Consider the following 21,070-nt stretch of genomic DNA (forward strand, 5'->3'; position numbering starts at 1 on the left):
TAGCTTTGCTCTTTTAGGCATACTGTCATTTTGGGGAAGATTCAGAAACTACACCATCCTCATGCTCTCACCTCAATCAGAAATTCATTCATTCATGTTTTAATAATACAATGAACACTCATAAGTCCTCCAGTGAAACCCAAAATAGAACATTTCTATGTTTGTATCTTCTTATGTGTTCCTCTGGTACCCTGGTCCCATGCCTCTTATTACCCAACCCCCACCAGGAATCACAAACCCTGAATCTTGCTTTTTCTGTCTTGTTTAATAAATCTTTCATTACCCCAAAGTTAGAAATGTATTCTCTTATATTTTCAGAAAAATTTTAGTGTGGTTCTTAACAGTTTGTTCTTAATCCATCTAGAGTTGATTTTTTTATGTAAGTGGCATGAGGTAGGCTCACAAGTGTATTTTTTCCATATTAATAATTTTGACTATTCCTTCCTTCCTCTGCTAATCTGCCATGTACCTTCATCCTGTATCAGGGTTCCATCTACGAGTGGGTCTATTCTGAGCTCTTCTATTTAAATGGTCAATTTGTCTATTCCTTCAGCATTCTACCCTGTCAATACAGCTTCAAGTTAAGCCCTGAGATCAGGTCTGACAAGTCCTCTCTCTATTCCTCTTCACTCTTGGTCCTTTGTTCTTCCATATGAATTTTTTGTTTGTTTGTTTGTTTTTGGCATGGCCAGGCACTGGGACTCGAACCTGGGTCTCCAGCATGGCAGGTGAGAACTCTGCCTGCTGAGCCACCATGGCCCGCCCTGCTCAGCCCACTCCACTGAGCCACCGTGGCCCTCCCCAATATGAATTTTAAAGTCAGCTTTCTAGCAGTGGTTTTGAACAACTAAAGATGGTCACCTAAGAGAAGGGTTACCTACCAAAACAGGTTTTTTTCACACTAACAAATCTGGTTATATAGGAAGTAAATGCCTTCTAGATTGTTATTTTAGATTTTTATAAACACACATACCGCCAGGGTTGCCAGATTTAGAAAAAAAGAAGAACACCAAGATGCCCAATTAAATTTGAACTTCAGATAAAGAATAAATATTTTTTAGTATATCTGAAATATTACACAAGACATACTAAATAATTATTTATTGTTTATCTGCATCTTGTATTTTATTCGGCAACCCTATTACACACTCACACACACACACACACTTAATACCATTCTACTTGTTTTTCCTAGATCCTCTATTTATGAGAGAACAGCCTTACCTAGTGTAATATTGCCAGCCACAATACTTTTTAAGTACATTTCACCCAAAGAGGGAAATGAAGTTTTGTACTTTTGTCATTGGAAGGAGAGTAAAAACAATATACATGACTTTTTTTAATGAGAAAAAAATTGTTTTCCACATGTGAAATGCCCAGGGTCAAATGGAATAAGATAAAGATCCTATATCCCCGCAGGTACAGAGATCAGCCTGATTTACCTCTCCAAAGGGCCCTGCCCTTTGAAATCTAGAAAATGTTTGTACAAATCCCAGAGAGAGGGGCAGGGACAGGAGCTGCTAGAAAAGGAGTGAGCTCTAGCAGAAAAGGCCACCTAAGGAAGCAGCCTATGGCTGCAGGGAGGAAATTTTCAGGAAGACCTACTGCAGCTCCTGTTCTCTCCTGGAGCAGATCTTACGAACGCTGAAGGGTTTTGATTCCTACAACACCCTGCTGCTGCCCCCCCGGACACCAGGAGAGAGGCTGCCACCGGAGGTATACGAGTACTTTAAGGAGATGAAGCGATCAAAAGAGGAGCAGGTGAAAGCAAAATATCTGGAGGAAAATGGTGAGAACCCGACACAGAGAACCCCTTGCTCCAGCATCTGCCCTGACCCCTGTGAATTCCTGCTTCTATGACACCAACCAATTATTGAGCACCCACTAGATGCCTAACAGCTGCTCAGTGCCTTACATATTTTATTTCTCACCTTTAGAAAATAGATTCTGTTGACCCCATTCTATGGATGAGGAGACTAGGACACATTCTGCTCTCACCAGCATCCAATGGGTTGTCATGACTTAAGAAACAGTTAATGAAGAGAACCCTTGCTAGACACCAAGCCCAGTGCTAAGGGCTTTGCATGTACGAGGAGCCTGAAGCAGAGGCAATGCGTCTTCAGCCTTAAGTTGAATCAGGTTAAAGCCCAGATCTCTCTCACTCTAGAGTCCATGATGGTAACCATTATACTCCACTGACACCTGCAAGTGTGTAAAACTGTAACACAAGGTAGAAATTAGTGTCCTGAAAGAGGTAGGGGGTAGAAATTCAGGTCAACCCTTCGAATGTCCTCAAGGCCAAACCCCAATCACAAAGCAGGACAGCACCCTCATCATCTTGAGTTTCTGACCCAGCACCCCGGAGTTATCCCATCATCTGCCCAGGGGCTCCCTTGTGCACACTTGAGCATAAAGGCTCCTTGGTGACCTGTAGGATTGAGTGGCTCATCATGATGTGTTCTTCATGCTTACCTACATCCCGGAAATGTACTACCCTGTTCTTACTTGCTCTGTTCTTCTATGTAACATTCATCATGCATGTAATTATTTTCTTCATACCTGTCTCCCCCACTAGACAAAAAGCTCCCATAAAGGCAATGATCACTTGTTCCTCACTTGTGCACACAGCCAATAGAATAGCACCTGATACATCACAGTACCTAATAAATATGTGCTGGACAAGTGAGTGAAGGAATGGCTTTTCCACATTTTCTGGAGCAAACATATAATTTTAGTATTAGAACAGTGTTGAAATGTAGAAACACTGGGCAGAGAAACCTCTTAATGGCTGGCTGACTGTAAATCTTGTTTATTTTGGTTGGATAATCCAGGTTGATGGTAACCAATCCAGTAATTCTCAGCCTTTTCTTTCCTTTTCTGCTGGCATCTCCTTGTCCCCTTCCCAACTCTTCCCTGTGTGTTTCCATGACTGTCTCCCTAGTAGAAGAAGAAGACATGCCCTCATCAGATCAGGGAACCTCTGCCAGCACAAAGAGGACCTCGCTTAGCCGCGGGATCTCTGTCACATCCAACCTGGACGAGCGGCATGCACCTTTGGCTGATTCCAAAAGTTACCCAGATGAAGAAGAGGATGAGGAGAGCCTGGAAAAAATAATGATTCAAAGTAACCATGCATTTTTTTTGATAGTTCAAAAAATCTTTATACAAATAGATAACTGCATATAAATGTACATTCATGTAAATGTTCATGACACAATAATAAAGAAATACTCCAATCAATTATTTACATAATTTCTGCAGCTGGTTACAAGGTCGTAAAGATAATTATAAACACATTTTTCCAAAACTCATTCCATATTTCCCTTGTGCTCAACCCCATGCCTCAGTTGTATGGAATTCTTCTCTAGTGGGATGATTTAACACTCATTCTTATTTTTTTTTTATTAATTAAAAAAAATTAACTAACACAACATTTAGAAATCATTCCATTCTACATATGCAATCAGTAATTCTTAATATCATCACATAGATGTGTGATCATCATTTCTTAGTACATTTGCATTGATTTAGGAAAAGAACTAGCAAAACAACAGAAAAAGATATAGAATGATAATATAGAGAAAAAAATAAAAATAATATATAAAAAAAGGAAAAAAACAAAAAACACAAACAAAAAAAAACTATAGCTCAAATGCAGCTTCATTCAGTGTTTTAACATAATTACATTACAATTAGATAGTATTCTGCTGTCCATTTTTGAGTTTTTGTATCTAGTTCTGTTGCACAGTCTGTAACCCTTCAGCTCCAATTACCCATTGTCTTGCTCTGTCTCTAACTCCTGATGGTCTCTGTTACCAATGACATATTCCAAGTTTATTCTCGAATGTCGGTTCACATCAGTGGGACCATACAGTATTTGTCCTTTAGTTTTTGGCTAGACTCACTCAGCATAATGTTCTTTAGGTCCATCCATGTTATTACATGCTTCATAAGTTTATCCTGTCTTAAAGCTGCATAATATTCCATCATATGTATATACCACAGTTTGTTTAGCCACTCGTCTGTTGATGGACATTTTGGCTGTTTCCATCTCTTTGCAATTGTAAATAATGCTGCTATAAACATTGATGTGCAAATGTCCGTTTGTGTCTTTGCCCTTAAGTCCTTTGAGTAGATACCCAGCAATGGTATTGTTGGGTCGTATGGAAATTCTATATTCAGTTTTTTGAGGAACCACCAAACTGCCTTCCACAGTGGTTGCACCATTTGACATTCCCACCAACCGTAGATAAGTGTGCCTCTTTCTCCGTGTCCTCTCCAGCACTTGTCATTTTTTGTTTTGTTGATAATGGCCATTCTGGTGGGTGTGAGATGATATCTCATTGTGGTTTTGATTTGCATTTCTCTAATGGCCAGGGACATTGAGCATCTCTTCATGTGTCTTTTGGCCATTTGTATTTCCTCTTCTGAGAGGTGTCTGTTCAAGTCTTTTTCCCATTTTGTAATTGGGTTGGCTGTCTTTTTGTTGTTGAGTTGAACAATCTCTTTATAAATTCTGGATACTAGACCTTTATCTGATATGTCGTTTCCAAATATTGTCTCCCATTGTGTAGGCTGTCTTTCTACTTTCTTGATGAAGTTCTTTGATGCACAAAAGTGTTTAATTTTGAGGAGCTCCCATTTATTTATTTCTTTCTTCAGTGCTCTTGCTTTAGGTTTAAGGTCTATAAAACTGCCTCCAATTGTAAGTTTCATAAGATATCTCCCTACATTTTCCTCTAACTGTTTTATGGTCTTAGACCTAATGTTTAGATCTTTGATCCATTTTGAGTTAACTTTTGTAGAGGGCGTGAGATACAGGTCCTCTTTCATTCTTTTGCATATGGATATCCAGTTCTCTAGGCACCATTTATTGAAGAGACTGTTCTGTCCCACGTGACTTGGCTTGATTGCCTTATCAAAGATCAAATGTCCATAGATGAGAGGGTCTATATCTGAGCACTCTATTCGATTCCATTGGTCGATATATCTATCTTTATGCCAATACCATGCTGTTTTGACCACTGTGGCTTCATAATATGCCTTAAAGTCTGGCAGCATGAGACCTCCAGCTTCGTTTTTTTCCTCAAGATACTTTTAGCAATTCGGGGCACCCTGCCCTTCCAGATAAATTTGCTTATTGGTTTTTCTATTTCTGAAAAATAAGTTGTTGGGATTTTGATTGGTATTGCATTGAATCTGTAAATCAATTTAGGTAGGATTGACATCTTAACTATATTTAGTCTTCCAATCCATGAACACGGTATGCCCTTCCATCTATTTAGGTCTTCTGTGATTTCTTTTAACAGTTTTTTGTAGTTTTCTTTATATAGGTTTTTTGTCTCTTTAGTTAAATTTATTCCTAGGTATTTTATTCTTTTAGTTGCAATTGTAAATGGAATTTGTTTCTTGATTTCCCCCTCCGCTTGTTCATTGCTAGTGTATAGAAATGCTACAGATTTTTGAATGTTGATCTTGTAACCTGCTACTTTGCTGTACTCATTTATTAGCTCTAGTAGTTTTGTTGTGGATTTTTCTGGGTTTTTGACGTATAGTATCATATCGTCTGCAAACAGTGATTGTTTTACTTCTTCCTTTCCAATTTTGATGCCTTGTATTTCTTTTTCTTGTCTAATTGCTCTGGCTAGAACCTCCAACACAATGTTGAATAATAGTGGTGATAGTGATGTCTTGTTCCTGATCTTAGGGGGGAAAGTTTTCAATTTTTCCCCATTGAGGATGATATTAGCTGTGGGTTTTTCATATATTCCCTCTATCATTTTAAGGAAGTTCCCTTGTATTCCTATATTTTGAAGTGTTTTCAACAGGAAAGGATGTTGAACTTGTCAAATGCCTTCTCTGCATCAATTGAGATGATCATGTGATTTTTCTGCTTTGATTTGTTGATATGGTGTATTACATTAATTGATTTTCTTATGTTGAACCATCCTTGCATACCTGGGATGAATCCTACTTGGTCATGATGTATAATTCTTTTAATGTGTTGCTGGATTCGATTTGCTAGAATTTTATTGAGGATTTTTGCATCTATATTCATTAGAGAGATTGGTCTGTAGTTTTCTTTTTTTGTAATATCTTTGCCTGGTTTTGGTATGAGGGTGATGTTGGCTTCATAGAATGAATTAGGTAGCTTTCCCTCCACTTCGATTTTTTTGAAGAGTTTGAGCAGGATTGGTACTAATTCTTTCTGGAATGTTTGGTAGAATTCACATGTGAAGCCGTCTGGTCCTGGACTTTCTTTTTGGGAAGCTTTTGAATGACTGATTCAATTTCTTTACTTGTGATTGGTTTGTTGAGGTCATCTATTTCTTCTTGAGTCAAAGTTGGTTGTTCATGCCTTTCCAGGAACCTGTCCATTTCAACTAAATTGTTGTATTTATTAGCGTAAAGTTGTTCATAGTATCCTGTTATTAACTCCTTTATTTCTGTGAGGTCAGTGGTTATGTCTCCTCTTCCATTTCTGATCTTATTTATTTGCATCCTCTCTCTTCTTCTTTTTGTCAATCTTGCTAAGGGCCCATCAATCTTATTGATTTTCTCATAGAACCAACTTCTGGTCTTATTGATTTTCTCTATTGTTTTCATGTTCTCGATTTCATTTATTTCTGCTCTAATCTTTGTTTTTTCTTTCCTTTTGCTTGCTTTGGGGTTAGTTTGCTGTTCTTTCTCCAGTTCTTCCAAGTGGACAGTTAATTTCTGAATTTTTGCCTTTTTTCTTTTCTGATATAGGCATTTAGGGCAATAAATTTCCCTCTTAGCACTGCCTTTGCTGCATCCCATAAGTTTTGATATGTTGTGTTTTCGTTTTCATTCGCCTCGAGATATTTACTAATTTCTCTTGCAATTTCTTCCTTGACCCACTCGTTGTTTAAGAGTGTGTTGTTGAGCCTCCACGTATTTGTGAATTTTCTGGCACTCCGCCTATTATTGATTTCCAACTTCATTCCTTTATGATCTGAGAAAGTGTTGTGTATGATTTCAATCTTTTTAAATTTGTTAAGACTTGCTTTGTGACCCAGCATATGGTCTATCTTTGAGAATGATCCATGAGCACTTGAGAAAAAGGTATATCCTGCTGTTGTGGGATGTAATGTCCTATAAATGTCTGTTAAGTCTAGCTCATTTATTGTAATATTCAAATTCTCTATTTCTTTACTGATCCTCTGTCTAGATGTTCTGTCCATTGATGAGAGTGGGGAATTGAAGTCTCCAACTATTATGGTATATGTGTCTATTTCCCTTTTCAGTGTTTGCAGTGTATTCCTCACGTATTTAGGGGCATTCCGGTTCGGTGCATAAATATTTATGATTGTTATATCATCTTGTTTAATTGTTCCTTTTATTAGTAGATAGTGTCCTTCTTTGTCTCTTTTAACTGTTTTACATTTGAAGTCTAATTTGTTGGATATTAGTATAGCCACTCCTGCTCTTTTCTGGTTGTTATTTGCATGAAATATCTTTTCCCAACCTTTCACTTTCAACCTATGTTTATCTTTGGGTCTAAGATGTGTTTCTCGTAGACAGCATATAGAAGGATCCTGTGTTTTAATCCATTCTGCCAGTCTATGTCTTTTGATTGGGGAATTCAGTCCATTAACATTTAGTGTTATTACTGTTTGGATAATATTTTCCTCTACCATTTTGCCTTTTGTATTATATATATCGTATCTGATTTTCCTTCTTTCTACACTCTTCTCCACACCTCTCTGTTCTGTCTTTTCGTGTCTGACTCTAGTGCTCCCTTTAGTATTTCTTGCAGAGCTGGTCTATTGGTCACAAATTCTCTCAGTGACTTTTTGTCTGAAAATGTTTTGATTTCTCCCTCATTTTTGAAGGACAATTTTGCTGGATATAGAAGTCTTGGTTTGCAGTTTTTCTCTTTTAGTAATTTAAATATATCATCCCACTGTCTTCTAGCTTCCATGGTTTCTGCTAAGAAATCTACACATAGTCTTATTGGGTTTCCCTTGTATGTGATGGATTGTTTTTCTCTTGCTGCTTTCAAGATCCTCTCTTTCTCTTTGACCTCTGACATTCTAACTAGTAAGTGTCTTGGAGAATGCCTATTTGGGTCTATTCTCTTTGGGGTGCGCTGCACCTCTTGGATCTGTAATTTTAGGTCTTTCATAAGAGTTGGGAAATTTTCAGTGATAATTTCTTCCATTAGTTTTTCTCCTCCTTTTCCCTTCTCTTCTCCTTCTGGGACACCCACAACACGTATATTTGTGCACTTTATATTATCATTCAATTCCCTGAGCTCCTGCTCAAATTTTTCCATTCTTTTCCCTATAGTTTATGTTTCTTTTTGGAATTCAGATATTCCATCCTCCAGTTTACTAATTCTAGCCTCTGTCTCTTTAAATCTACCATTGTAGGTTTCCATTGTTTTTTCCATCTTTTCTACTTTGTCCTTCAATCCCATAAGTTCTGTGATTTGTTTTTTCAGACTTTCCATTTCTTCTTTTTGTTCAGCCCATGCCTTCTTCATGTCCTCCCTCAATTTATTGATATGGTTTTTGAAGAGGTTTTCCATTTCTGTTCGTATATTCAGAATTAGTTGTCTCAACTCCTGTATCTCATTTGAGCTATTGGTTTGTTCCTTTGACTGGGCCATATCTTCAATTTTCCTGGTGTGATCCATTATTTTTTGCTGGCGTCTGCACATTTAATCAGATTTCCCTGGGTGTGGGTCCCAGCAGGTTGAAAGGCTTTCCTGTGAAGTCTCTGGGCTCTGTTTTTCTTATCCTGCCAGTATGTGGTGCTCGTCTGTCTGCGGGTCCCACCAGTAAAAGATGCTGTGGCTCCTTTAACTTTGGAAGATTCTCGCTGTGGGGGAGGGTCGCCAGCCGACGTGGCTTGGGGGAGTGACGATCCAAATCTCCCAGCCGGCCCGGGAAGTTGCGCGTGGGGGGGGCGCCGGCCACCACGGGAAGCCGCACGTGGAGGGGGGTGCGCCAGCCGCCGCGGCTTGGGGGGGGTGCTGATCCAAAGCTCCCAGCCAGCCCGGGAAGCCGCGCGTGGGGGGGGCACCGGCCGCCGCGGCTTGAGGGACTGCCAATCCAAATCTCCCAGCCGGCTCAGGAAGGAGGGAGGGTGGGGCTCCGGCCGCCAGCCGCCACGGCCCGGGGAAGCACGCGCCTCTCGGGGACCTCACCGCAGCGGATTCTCTTAGCCAGTTCAGCCGTTCCAGAATGGGGTACGCTGTGTTTCTGTTCTCTGTCGTGGCTCCGGGAGCTATTCTGTACTGTTTCTATTTCTTTAGTAGCTGTTCTGGAGGAGGAACTAAGACCCACGCATCTTACTAAGCCGCCATCTTCTCCAGAGTAACCATGCATTTTAATGCATCTCTAAGTAGAAGTGGTAGTTGGTTCTGTGCCTTTTCAACTTTCTCCAAAAATTGCGTCCTCAGAGCCTCCTAAGACTGGCTCCCTGCCCCAACCTTCAGCCCAGCCCTGCCTGCCCATAATACCTGTCCTCTGGGGAAGCTCTGATGCACCTACTCACACACTACAATGCAAGCATAGAAATCCACTGATGAGCTCAACATATGTTATATTCTTCCTGTCACAACTATTTGTGTTTTAGCTAGACTAAGTATTAATTCAGAGGCTTGACTGTTTAATGCTAAAATTCCAGGAGACTGGGAAATGTTTAGAGGAACATTTCCGGTGCACTATTCTTCCCAGTATCCCTCCAGTTGGACTGTATTGGCAATCACTTTCTTGACTTCTCAGCTCTGTGGGCCCATCTCCTGGCATTCATCTTGCTCGCATTACATAAATACGTCAAAGTTAGATTCCGTAAAACTGGAATCACTGGGGCCATTCATTTGCCAGGCATTATAAACTATGATAAAGCCTAAGCAACTTTGTCATTTGCTCACCTTGGGGAAGAAGCATGGGCAAGCAAGACTAGTGAGACCTTTAAGGAATGTAGTTACGTTGTCATTCTTAGCCCTTAGTCAACCAAGTAGGTAAATTAAGACGGAAACACACTATGGCAAAACTGAGTTTGAAGTACAGAAATTCCAGATTCTATGCCTTGTGTTTAATCCACTCTGTCTCTGCTGACCTTTCCCCTAGAAGATTCTGTTCTCTCATGGCAGCCTTTCTCCACCCCCCATATCCTGGCCCTGTCACTGACTTTCAGGCTTGAACTTTCTCAGAGCTGGCCTGTATTAGTCAGTGTTCTCTAGAGAATTAGACCAACAGGAGATATCTGTACGCATTTATAAGGGTGTCTCATGCAACCATGGGTATACAAGGGTCCAAAATCTGTAGGACAGGCTGTGAAGCTGGTAGTTCTGATGAAGATCTTGATAAATTCCACAGGAGAGGCTCGCTGGCTAAGAAGGAGTGAAAGAGTCTCTCTTCTTCTTTAATAGCCTTCAACTGATAGGATTATCTCCTCTGTGGGACACATGCCCTTAGTTGATCACAGATGTAATGAGCCGTGGCTGCAATCAGCTGATGATTTAATAAACCAGCCTTCTGGTTTATCAAGCAGCCACAAAATATCCTGACCAGACAACTGGCAACATTACCTGCTGCTGACAGTAATTATTTTAGGCTTTGTGGGCCATGCAGTCTCTACCGTGATGACTCAACTCTGCCCTTGTATCGTATAAGCAGTCAGAGACACTAGTAAATGAATGGGCATGTACCTATAAAAATTTATTTACAAAAAAAGTAGAGAACAGATTTGACCTACGGTTGTAGTTTTCCAATGTATGATATAAATCGTTATTTTCATAGCACTATGTATTAACTATATAATATGAATATACCATATACTTAACTGTTCTCCTTAATATTAAAAATTCATCTAGTTTCACATATTTTTCCACTATTAAAAAATTCTGGAATAAGCATCTGCACACAAATGTCCTTTCTGTTTTTCAGCAGGAGAGATTCCCAAAGTGGAATTAGAGTCAAGGGTATCTATATGTTAAATTATAGTAGGTATGGACAAATTATTAACCAACAAGTACTACAGGTGGGAGTAAGGACAGCTGCAAGAAATGTAGCAGATCATGGTTGTGATTTTAAAACGAGAATGTCTAAAAAGAAAACCTCATTTCCATCAGGACCCATGTAAGTTCTGGGTGTGTACACACGAACACACACATTTATTTTTAATTGCAGCTGACAAACCACAAAGTATTGACAGCCACTCCCTAGAGGAAGTTGGAGAGATAGAAAACAACCCAGTGAGCAAGGCCATCGCCCGCCACCTGGGCATTGACATTTCTGCAGAAGGCCGCCTGGCCAAGAACCGGAAAGGCATCGCCATCATCATCCATGGGACGCCCTTGTCAGGTAGGTATCAGCCCACACAGCTTGGGCCATCTTTGCATTGCATTAAAGGGAGTGCCTGGGAGAACAATGATTAACCAGTAGAACTTTAAGGCAGTTGAGGGTTAATCCTGAAAATCCAACCCAGAAGGAGCCAATAGCTCCATTCTAGGGGCAGGTTCATCACAATTTCATCCGGAGATGAAAAGCATAATAGAGTGGAGTTTAGACTACAGCAGTCCCAGTCTTGGCATTTTTATGAAGTTTTACACTTTCAAAATCAGATGGCTCAGTGTAAGTGATTTGCTCCTTCTGAGTTTATGGTGAAATTAGCACATGTAATTTTTGGAGGCAATAGGGACTGTTTGGCATAAAACGTATATACCAAAGAATCATTCCCAAACTCTCAGATCGCTGACCTTGCAGATACAGGTTTAGAGAAGGAGAGGGAAAACACCTCATTTTAAATTTCTGCACTTCTGAATTGTTTAAGGTTGTATTTCTTTATTAATTTAAAAACATTAAAATATTAGAAAAAATCTTAAGATATTCAATTATTTAAAAAGAGAGAGCAAACTCTTTGATCTGGCAGTGTTACTTCTAAAGATTTATCTTAGGAGAGTAATTAATGATGTGGACAGAGATTAACTACAAGAATGTTCACTGCAATACTGTTTACCATGATAAAAAAGTTTACCAAAAATTACATGTGCTAATTTCACCATAAACTCAGAAGGAGCAAATCACTTACATTGAGCCGTCTGATTTTGAAAGTGTAAAACTTCATAAAAATGCCAAGACTGGGACTGCTGTAGTCTAAACTCCAATCTAAGTGTTCAGAATGGGGAATTGGTTAATTTAACTGTGATACATTCATGTAGTGAATTTTATTGTCATTAAAAACAGAAGTTTAAAAAAAAAAACAGAAGTTTATTGAATGGACAGAAAGGTGTTCATTATACATCACTTTAAGTGAGAAAAAATGTCATACTTATGATTGGTAACCTGTATTATTTCCCTATTGCTGCTGTCACAAATTACCACAAATTTAGTGGCTTAAAACAATACAAATTTATTCTCACAGCTTTGGAAGTCAGGAGTCTAAAATGAATTTGGCAGGGCTAAGTTCTTTCTGGAGACTCCCCAGGGGAAAATGTTTCCTTGCCTTTTTCAGTTTCTAGAAGCTACCTGCATTCCTTGGCTCGTGACCCCTTCCTCCATCCTCACAGCCAGCAGCAGAGCATTCCCTCCCCCTCTCGCCCCCATCCCTCCCTCTTTCCTTCCCTCCCTTTCTTTCTCTCTCTCTCTCTCCTCATCTGCATCATTTCACCTTTCTTAACTCTGACCCTTCCACCCTCTCTTATAAGGACCCTTCTGATTAATTACATTGGGTCCACCTGGATAAGCCAGGGTACTCTGCCCATCGCAAGATGCTTAACTTAATCACGCACAAGGGCTCTTTTACCATGTAAGAGAGCATATCCACAGGGTCCAGGGATTAAGATGTAGACATCTTTGGGGGCTGTTACTCAGTCTGCCACACGACACATCTTTTTTGTAAAAAAGAAATTAATCAAAATAGCTACATATCATTAGCAACCTCATGCTAATTGTAATATCTCTGATACTAATGGATTATGGGGTTTTTTCCTTTTTTCTTTTTTTTCTGAGTTCTCTGCATTTTTATAATGAGGTATTTTGAAATGAGAAAAAATCAACAACTTATTTTTTAATAAAAAAATCTTCATGTTAGAATTACAATAGTAACAGCTACAGTGTATTTTAAAGATCATCTGAGAGAACCCACTTTTTAAACTGAGGCAAAAACCCAGAGTGGATGTGGGTTGCCCCCACCCCCACCCCACCCCCACCCGCTGCATGTCAGTGGTGGTTTAGGACCACAATTCCTCGTCTGACCCCAGCCTCAGGTCTCTCTTTCCTTTTCTACCACCACCTCTGGCCACATGCAAGATTTAGGGGCAAAGCAGTTGGTAAGATCATTTAGCATGAGCCTCTATTCTAGAAGCTTCTTCTGTCTAAGATCAGATTGAGCAAGTGAAAGGCAGGCAATTCAACCCTCTGAGCTTTTTGATAGGGAAGTCTGCCACCGCTGTTAACCTGGCCAAGTACTACAATGCAGCCTGCTTAAGCATCGACTCCATTGTGCTGGAAGCCATCTCCGATGGGAACAATGTCCCAGGGATCCGGGCACGTGAGCTCTGCATCAGGGCTGCCATTGAGCAGTCCATGAAAGAAGGAGAGGAGTCTGGTAAGAGCCCATTTCCCCTGACTCTCTGTGGTCAAGTGGCTGGCATCCCCGTTAGGTACCCTTCTTTTCTTTCTACCTACTCACCCCTACCCTACCCCCGAACTTTTGTCCCACAGCTTGTTAAAGGCCTACTTATACTGGTGCCAACTTAGTAGCCTAGAGACAAATTCTCTTCACCAAGCATCTGTGGCTCTCCTGCCTTGCCCAATGTAGACATGTCCTGCCCTTGGTACCGTAGTGAGCCCAAATTCATGATTTTCACAGCACATTAACCCAGCGCCCAAGATTGATATGAAATGTTTATTTGACTGAGAATGAAGCAAAAGAATTAAGAGAACTAGAAAGGTGATATAGCTGCACCTTTCCACTAAATAGCTATTTCTCTGATCTTCCCAGCAAAGAATTTCTAACTTCCCTAAGCATCCCATGTGGAGGTATTGACAGGGAGGGGACATCCCTGAAAGCCCAGCTGGGTTTTGCCAATTATTCCCATGGATTTATCTTAGCTTTGTATACTGATGTATCCCTAGCACCTAGAATACTGCCTGGTACATAGTAGACACACAATAAAGATTGATAAAAATGTATTGAGTCAATAAATGAACATTATCAGAGACTGCTGAAAGCTCAAATAGAATGCACCTTAGGAAGAGGCCTCTATATTTATCAGTTCAGAGGTGACTGGTGACACTGGAGAGAGCCCTTTCAGTGGAGAGATTGGACCCAAACCGATATTTACTCTTTGCTATGAAGTCAATAGGCTGTATTGAAGTAGAAGCAATCAATCTAATCCTGTGTGCCCTATACAGTAAACATTAGCCACAAGGGATGCTGAGCACTTAAAATGAGGTTCATTCAAGTGGAGAGGTGTTGTGAGTATACAGTATATACTGGATTCAAAAGTAGTATGAATAAAATAGCATGTCTGGTGTTATCTTCATAAATATATGAAAGGGAAAGAGAGTGAAACAGGATGGGCCATAAATTTATATATTTTTAAAGCCTACTTAATTTATGTAATATAATGCTGAAGTTTAGAGCTAGAAGGATACATATCAAACCAATAATAGGGGTTACCTTTAAAGAAATAGGGAGGGAATAGATGGGGCCAAAGGGAACTTTTGCTTTATCTACCTTACCAATTTTTTTTTTTTTTTTTTTTTTTTTGCTGTGAACACACATTTTTGTTTTACTTGGGTATTTAAAACACTATTGCGGGAAAAATACATATTTCAAACATTTACGTAAGTTGAGAGAAAAATATACTGGAATTCCATGAACTCATCACTTGACTTTAACATTATCAAATCATGAGCAAACTCCTTTCATTTATACTTCCATGTGTATACCACTCCATTACCAGCACTATCCAGAACTTTTCTTCAATAATGGAAATATACTGTATCAATGATTGTCAAAGTTCAGCCCATGGGATAATTTAGCTCTCTGTTTTTGTACCACTCATGAGCAAAGAATGTTTTAAATGTTTGGAGAAAAATCAAGAGAAGACTACTTAATGACATGAAATTATATGAAATCTAAATTTCATTGTCAGTAAATAAAGTTTTATTTGGAATAAAAGTAGTATGAATAATAATAATTTTTATACATTGCTTACATGTTGAAATGATAGTGTTTTGGATATATTGGGTTAAATAAAATATATAATTAAGATTTATTTTTACTTTTTTAATGTGCCTACCAGAAAATTTAAAATTTCATACCTATGTGACTTGCATTATATGTGGACAGTGCATATAATGCATATAATGCAGTAGCATATAAAATGACGGTCTAGACCATCATTTTAAAAAATTGGCTATGAAGGAAAGAGAAGTGAAATGATATTGTGAAAGAAATGAAGGGTCAAATGAAAATTTTATGAGTATTGTCTCTGGGAATCCTGTTTTTTAAGATATGGAGGACTGACACCATAGACAGGGAAAAGTTAGAGGCACATGGAGACCATAGAAAATATTCTACCAGTGACAAGCAGAGGTAGGCTGAGAAGGAGTAGGATTCACGGAAGAGAAGAGGTTCTAGTTGGGCAGGAGACTGAGGGCAACCATTGCCAAGATAAGATTACTGGTGACAAATTATTGCAAAAAAGGTAGGGCAGTGCCTGGAGGGATTTGGGGCTAATGGGACATAGAATGAACATCAGGACAACCTTTTCTGGAATGGGAGCAGAACTTTGATGTGATGCCTTCACTAATAGCTCTGGACTCATCCCAGCACCCCCAGTTGCAGTCTGGAGTCCTTATACCTATAATCAGTTCTTGGGGGAGAGGGAGCCACATTAAAGAACAAAGCAGGCTAACTGGTAGACACAACTAATGGGGATTCTGGTTATTATTTGCTGAAATGGTCCACAGGGAGTAAGTGGTCTCCCTGAGAGCTGTCTTGCATTCAGCCCCATCACCCCATCTTAGGTCAGGTTCTCTGGAAGCAGATACCAAAGTCATCTGCTGCACCCCATGCTCCTTCAGGGGCACACACCTTGAAGAATCAGAGCCCAAAGGGAAGGAGTGATGGACTGTTAAGAATTAGCAGGAGTTGGGTAACCATGGTGGCTCAAGAGGCAGAGTTCTCACCTGTCATGCCAAAGACCCGGGTTCAATTTCCGGTACCTGCCCATGCAAAAGAAAAAGAGTTAGCAGGAGTTCAATCATAATAGCCAAAACACTCTAATAAAGGTTTTTCTGAAGGTGTGTTCTGAAAATCCTTTTACTTGATTATATCAACCAATGATTCTGAAAGGGAACTCCTCAGTGGGTGAGGGTGCTAAGGGGTACTGATCTGGTTAGAAGGAGGAAAAGGAGAATGAAGAGAAGAAATTAATCTTGAAGCCATGTTTGCCATCAGGCACACTGTATTTACTTAGCTTATTTGTTCATCTGGGAGCCTCTGCTGAGGGAGCAGAGAGTGCCCTCCCAAGCCACTCATTGGAATTGCCATGGGGCCTAGAGCCACAAAAGATTGGCTGTTAGGCTTTCAGAGCAGGGCTTTAGTGTCCCAGCAGTTTCAGGAATCATTAACTCCCAGACTAAAAGAGAAACTAGATGCAAACTCACCTGGGCTCTCCTGGGATTCCAAGCCAGGCCCTCCACGCATGACCCATTGTCTGACCCTTGGTTAGGCTGCTCTGTATTCTTTTATATAATTGCTTAATAGAATCACACTAGGTTTCAGTGTGCCGTCTCCAAGGCTATTTTCTTAATATCCCAAGATGACTTTTAACAAAAGCTCATTCTCTCCTTCTAGCTCCAGAGGGTGCTTTGAACCAAAATGTCATAGGACAAATACGACTGAGCAATGAGGCCTTGGGCAAGTTTGCCTCAGAATCCACTCTGGTAACCCCTGAAACCAAAACTGGAAAGAGTGTGCGTGGGAGTGTGCTACTCACCAAAGGCAAGGCAGAGAGCCACAGCTCAGGGTCTCAGAAGCAGCATCATCTGCACTCGTCTGAAACACCACAGGTACAGATCAGGGCCCTCCAAAAGGAAGATTAGGATTCTTCCTTCTTCCCAGCATCCTGCAGTCAGGTCAGCACACTTCATTTCTACGGTGCCCTCGCGAAGCAGGCCTAAGTGCCATCCATGCACCACGCCTTCCAAAGCTCATTCAGCAGGCATTTAGCAGAGACCTTTTATGTGATAACCTGGTTGAGTGCTAGCGAAAGGAAGGTAAATAAGGCAAAATCCCTACACGCAAACCTTAGGAGTTTGTTGAAGGAGAAAACCACAGTCAGTATTTGTAATAAAATGAGATTGGTGACAAAAGAGTATTTTAAAAGAATTAGGGCAAACCATATGAAATTGCCATTATTCAACCACTTTGGAACTCCATAAACATCAATTCCATATGGCCCATCCTAATACTAAGGGAATGTTAATCATGAAACATTATTTTACAACTTTCCCTGTACCTTCCATTGATGTAAGGTACAGGGAAAGTTGCAAGACTATGTAAGGTACAAGACTACGAGGAGAATCTTGGAAAATCATAGAGAAGTCATATTCAAGCAACATGCTAAAGGACTTCAAGAGCCATCTCGGCAGAATAGCAGGTGCTGAAGCCAGAGGCAGTGGCTGTGGCTGATTCGGAAGTAATGTGCCCACAGTAGAGAATGCAGCCAGAATTAGTGATAGACAAAAGAAAAGATGGCTGGAATGCCAGGGGCCCGGCCAAGGCAGGTAACTATAACTCCACATTTGTAGATTTCTCTGAGCAGGCCTTGGCAGCCCTTACTCAGGGGCAGAGAGAGAAGTGGAAATCACTGTGGGCTTGTGGTCAGAACAAACATCAGGGCAGATGAGGGTGGTATCGCCATCATGGGAAGTCCAATCAAAATACAGAAGGAATTAAGACGAGGGTAAAAGCAATACACTAAATTGGAGAAAAGTAGAAAATTCTGGCACTCTACTTGCCATGCATAGACTAAACATAAAAGAAATGTTGTCAGTTTAAATACCATTCTCAGATTTCTGGCAGCCTATGAAAATAAATGAAACAGGGAGCCTGGCTCTGGCAAAAGATGGAGTGCCTCAGGCTAATTTCCTATTTATTCTCTCAAATGCCAACCATTACATGGTAGCCTTTGAGAGAAATGTAAAATGTGTAGAGATAATCTAAATATTATGTACAGCCTTTATATCCCCTACAAAAGATAGTGTAAACAGAGGAGGAAAAATATCTTGAGAGACATTCCTAAGTATGTGAGACAATGGTGCATTTATCACTGGAAAGATTTTTAAATCTTACGTTTTAAAGATTCACTAAAATAAATGCTAATTGGTATAAATATTCTTTTCAATTAAAAATATATTTTTTGGCAAAAAAAATAAAAGAGGAGGGCAAAAGAATGGGAGAAACGTAGCTGTTGAGGGACTCTAGGTCTTGTTATAGTCTGAAAGTTCTCTAGGGGGGGTGGGAGAGGTGGAAGTTTCAGAGGGTGCTGAGATGGCTGAATCAGGGGTGAAAGTCCTTGTAGGAGAGGAGTCCTGTGGAATTGATGGAGCGAATTGGTGGAGTGAAGTTTTAGCCCTTGTAGGAGAGAAGGCCCAGACCTTGGGTTGAACAAGTGCACAGAGCAGAGACAAAGGTCATTGAAGGAGAGGAGGCCTGCAGGTTCTATGGGGTCTCCCCATGATGCTGAATATGTGCCAGATACTCCCTCTGATGTCCTTCACTTCAGTCACCTCTTCTTCTAGCAGCTTCAAACCTGAGACCACTGACTCAGTTTCTTCTGGAACACTCTCCTCTGAGTCTCTTTGCCAAGATCTAATATCATGTTCTTTACAGAAATGTTCTTTGAATGAACAAAATCTCATAGTTTTATATTAGATAAGGTGTCATAGGGGATCATTTTCTGTGATTTGGTTCCACCCACCTGTACAGCAAAGTAAGGCTTTTTAAAATATTCCAAAGACAGTGGAAAATCCGTTTCTGATCCCAATCCCTTTTCAGTAAATAGGGAGTCTAAAACTTGTTCAAGGTCAAGTAGGAATCAGAGCTGACAGAGCCCCTGTGTAGTTGTGTGCACTGCTCTAGTGTGACAGAAGGAGTCAAAACCAAAGCAAACTTTGCTCATGACCCAACATCCCCCTCAGCTATTACCTCACCTCTCTGCTTTCCTTCACGTCTCTGCTTTTCCTCTGAAGAATTGCTGCACCTCTTCTTCATCTCCCACTCTTTTTTTCACCTATTTCAATAAGGCTTTTGTTCCATCATTCCACTGACTACTCTTTTCAAAGACATCGGCAACCTTCATTTTGCCAAACCCAGCGGTCAGTTCTCCGTCCTCGTCTCACGTGCCCTTTCAGCAGCTGGTCCCTTTCTCCTGGACATACTTTCTCCACTTGCCTCTCAGAACACCACACTCTTCTGCTTTCCTTCCACTTCCCAGGCTTCTCTAGCCTCTCCTTCTTTAGTTCCTCTATCTCCTCCCAATCTCTATTGCCTACAACTAAGTCATTTACTCTTTTTTTGTGTGTTGTCATTTATCTTTTCTTTTGAGGTGCTCTCCCACACATCCATTACTTAAAATACTTTCAGGTTGGTGCACCGGTGGCTCAGTGGCAGAATTCTTGCCTGCTGTGCCAGAGACCCAGGTTTGATTCCTGGAGCCTGCCCATGTCAAAAAATATAAATAAATACATTCATATTGGCATGCTTTTGACTGCCAAATTACTATCTCCAGCCCTGATTTCTCCCCAAGCTCAAGTTCTTATATCCAAATCCCCACTCAATATTTCTGTTGAATGAATTAGAGATATATCAAAGTTTTTACATCCAAAAAGTGAACTTTGGTGCTGCTCTTTCTTTTGCATCCATCCCAAGGCCTATTGGCTAAACTTCCAAAGTATGTCCTCAACCAGCCACTTCTTACCACTTTCCCCATCCCTGTTGCCATCACCTCTTGTTTTGATCATGTAACTATCTCCCTCACTAGTCTTGCTGCCACTCTTGTCACTTCATGCAGCAGGTATGGTGGTCTGTTAAAAATAAAAAGCAGACCATTTTTCTGCCCAAAACATTCCAATCACTTTCCAAAATATTTGGAATAAAACCCAAAATCCTTGCCCTGGCCTACAAGAACCCGAACATCCTAGCACTGACAGTGTCTTTAACTTTTAAGCCTGACTCTGTTCCCCCTTGCTCACTCAGTACCAGTCTCACTGACCTCCAGAACTGGCTGTTACCTCACTGAAAGGTTCTTTGCTCAGGATCTTGGCTCATTCTTTCATGTTTCCCAGGTATTTTCTCCCTAGCACTCACCACTATCTGATTTGATATTATTGATTTGTATATTAATGTTCTCCTTTTCCATCTCCCCCAGTAGAATGTAGTGTCATGATGCAGCAACATTGTCAACCTTGTTTGTTGTCTCCCTAGCAGCTAGGAGGGCACCTAATGCATAACCGGTGCTCAATAAATATTTGTTGAATGAATGAACAAATGTGTGCAATTCAGTACATATACATAAGCACTTTCCACAAAACTCCTTTGAAGCCTACAACAGTTTTTAAGGAAGATAGGAATTGCAATCCCTATTTTACAGATGAGGATATGAGGCCAAGAGATTATGTTACGTTCTTGAGATAGCATGGTTTGTATAGGTGTAGGAGCTGTTGAGATGCAAAACTGGATTCTGACCTTCTCCCTCTCAACAGATTTCCTCCAGCCCTCTCCCGCTGGGGCCCACCCAGCGCCGGCTCAGTGTCAGTGCCAGTATAGGAGGCGAGACAGGGCTGATGAGCTGTGTGCTTCCTGAGGACCTACTCACGCAGATCCTGGCCGAGAGAATACAGGTGTGTCCTCTTTCTCCTGCACGGAGCTTACTGCAGAGCTTGGCACACTCACACACCATCCCCATGTAGGAGTTGAGATTCTGGACTATTGCCCACCCAGAGCAGCTCTAGAGCCCAGGATCTTTGGAAAGGAAAGATGGGTTTCTTCACTCCCAACAGGTATTTACTTGCCC

At 40.6% G+C, this 21,070-nt stretch overlaps 1 protein-coding gene across 10 annotated transcripts in view; it reads left to right on the forward strand.

Annotated features, from left to right (window-relative positions):
- HYDIN (HYDIN axonemal central pair apparatus protein) overlaps positions 1-21,070 on the forward strand; it is a 511,177-nt gene that overhangs the window by 355,035 nt on the left and 135,072 nt on the right. For 8 of the 10 annotated variants that reach the window (XM_077132967.1, XM_077132969.1, XM_077132970.1 and 5 more), the window contains 6 exons: positions 1,633-1,789; positions 2,942-3,124; positions 11,166-11,339; positions 13,411-13,584; positions 16,849-17,063; positions 20,760-20,897. In XM_077132967.1, the coding sequence (XP_076989082.1) occupies positions 1,633-1,789; positions 2,942-3,124; positions 11,166-11,339; positions 13,411-13,584; positions 16,849-17,063; positions 20,760-20,897 (1,041 nt within the window). The remainder of the gene's footprint in view (positions 1-1,632; positions 1,790-2,941; positions 3,125-11,165; positions 11,340-13,410; positions 13,585-16,848; positions 17,064-20,759; positions 20,898-21,070) is intronic. The other 2 variants (XM_077132963.1, XM_077132964.1) reach the window with 1 other exon arrangement.

This window comes from Tamandua tetradactyla, chromosome 16 (assembly GCF_023851605.1).
Source record: "Tamandua tetradactyla isolate mTamTet1 chromosome 16, mTamTet1.pri, whole genome shotgun sequence".
NCBI lineage: Eukaryota > Metazoa > Chordata > Mammalia > Pilosa > Myrmecophagidae > Tamandua > Tamandua tetradactyla.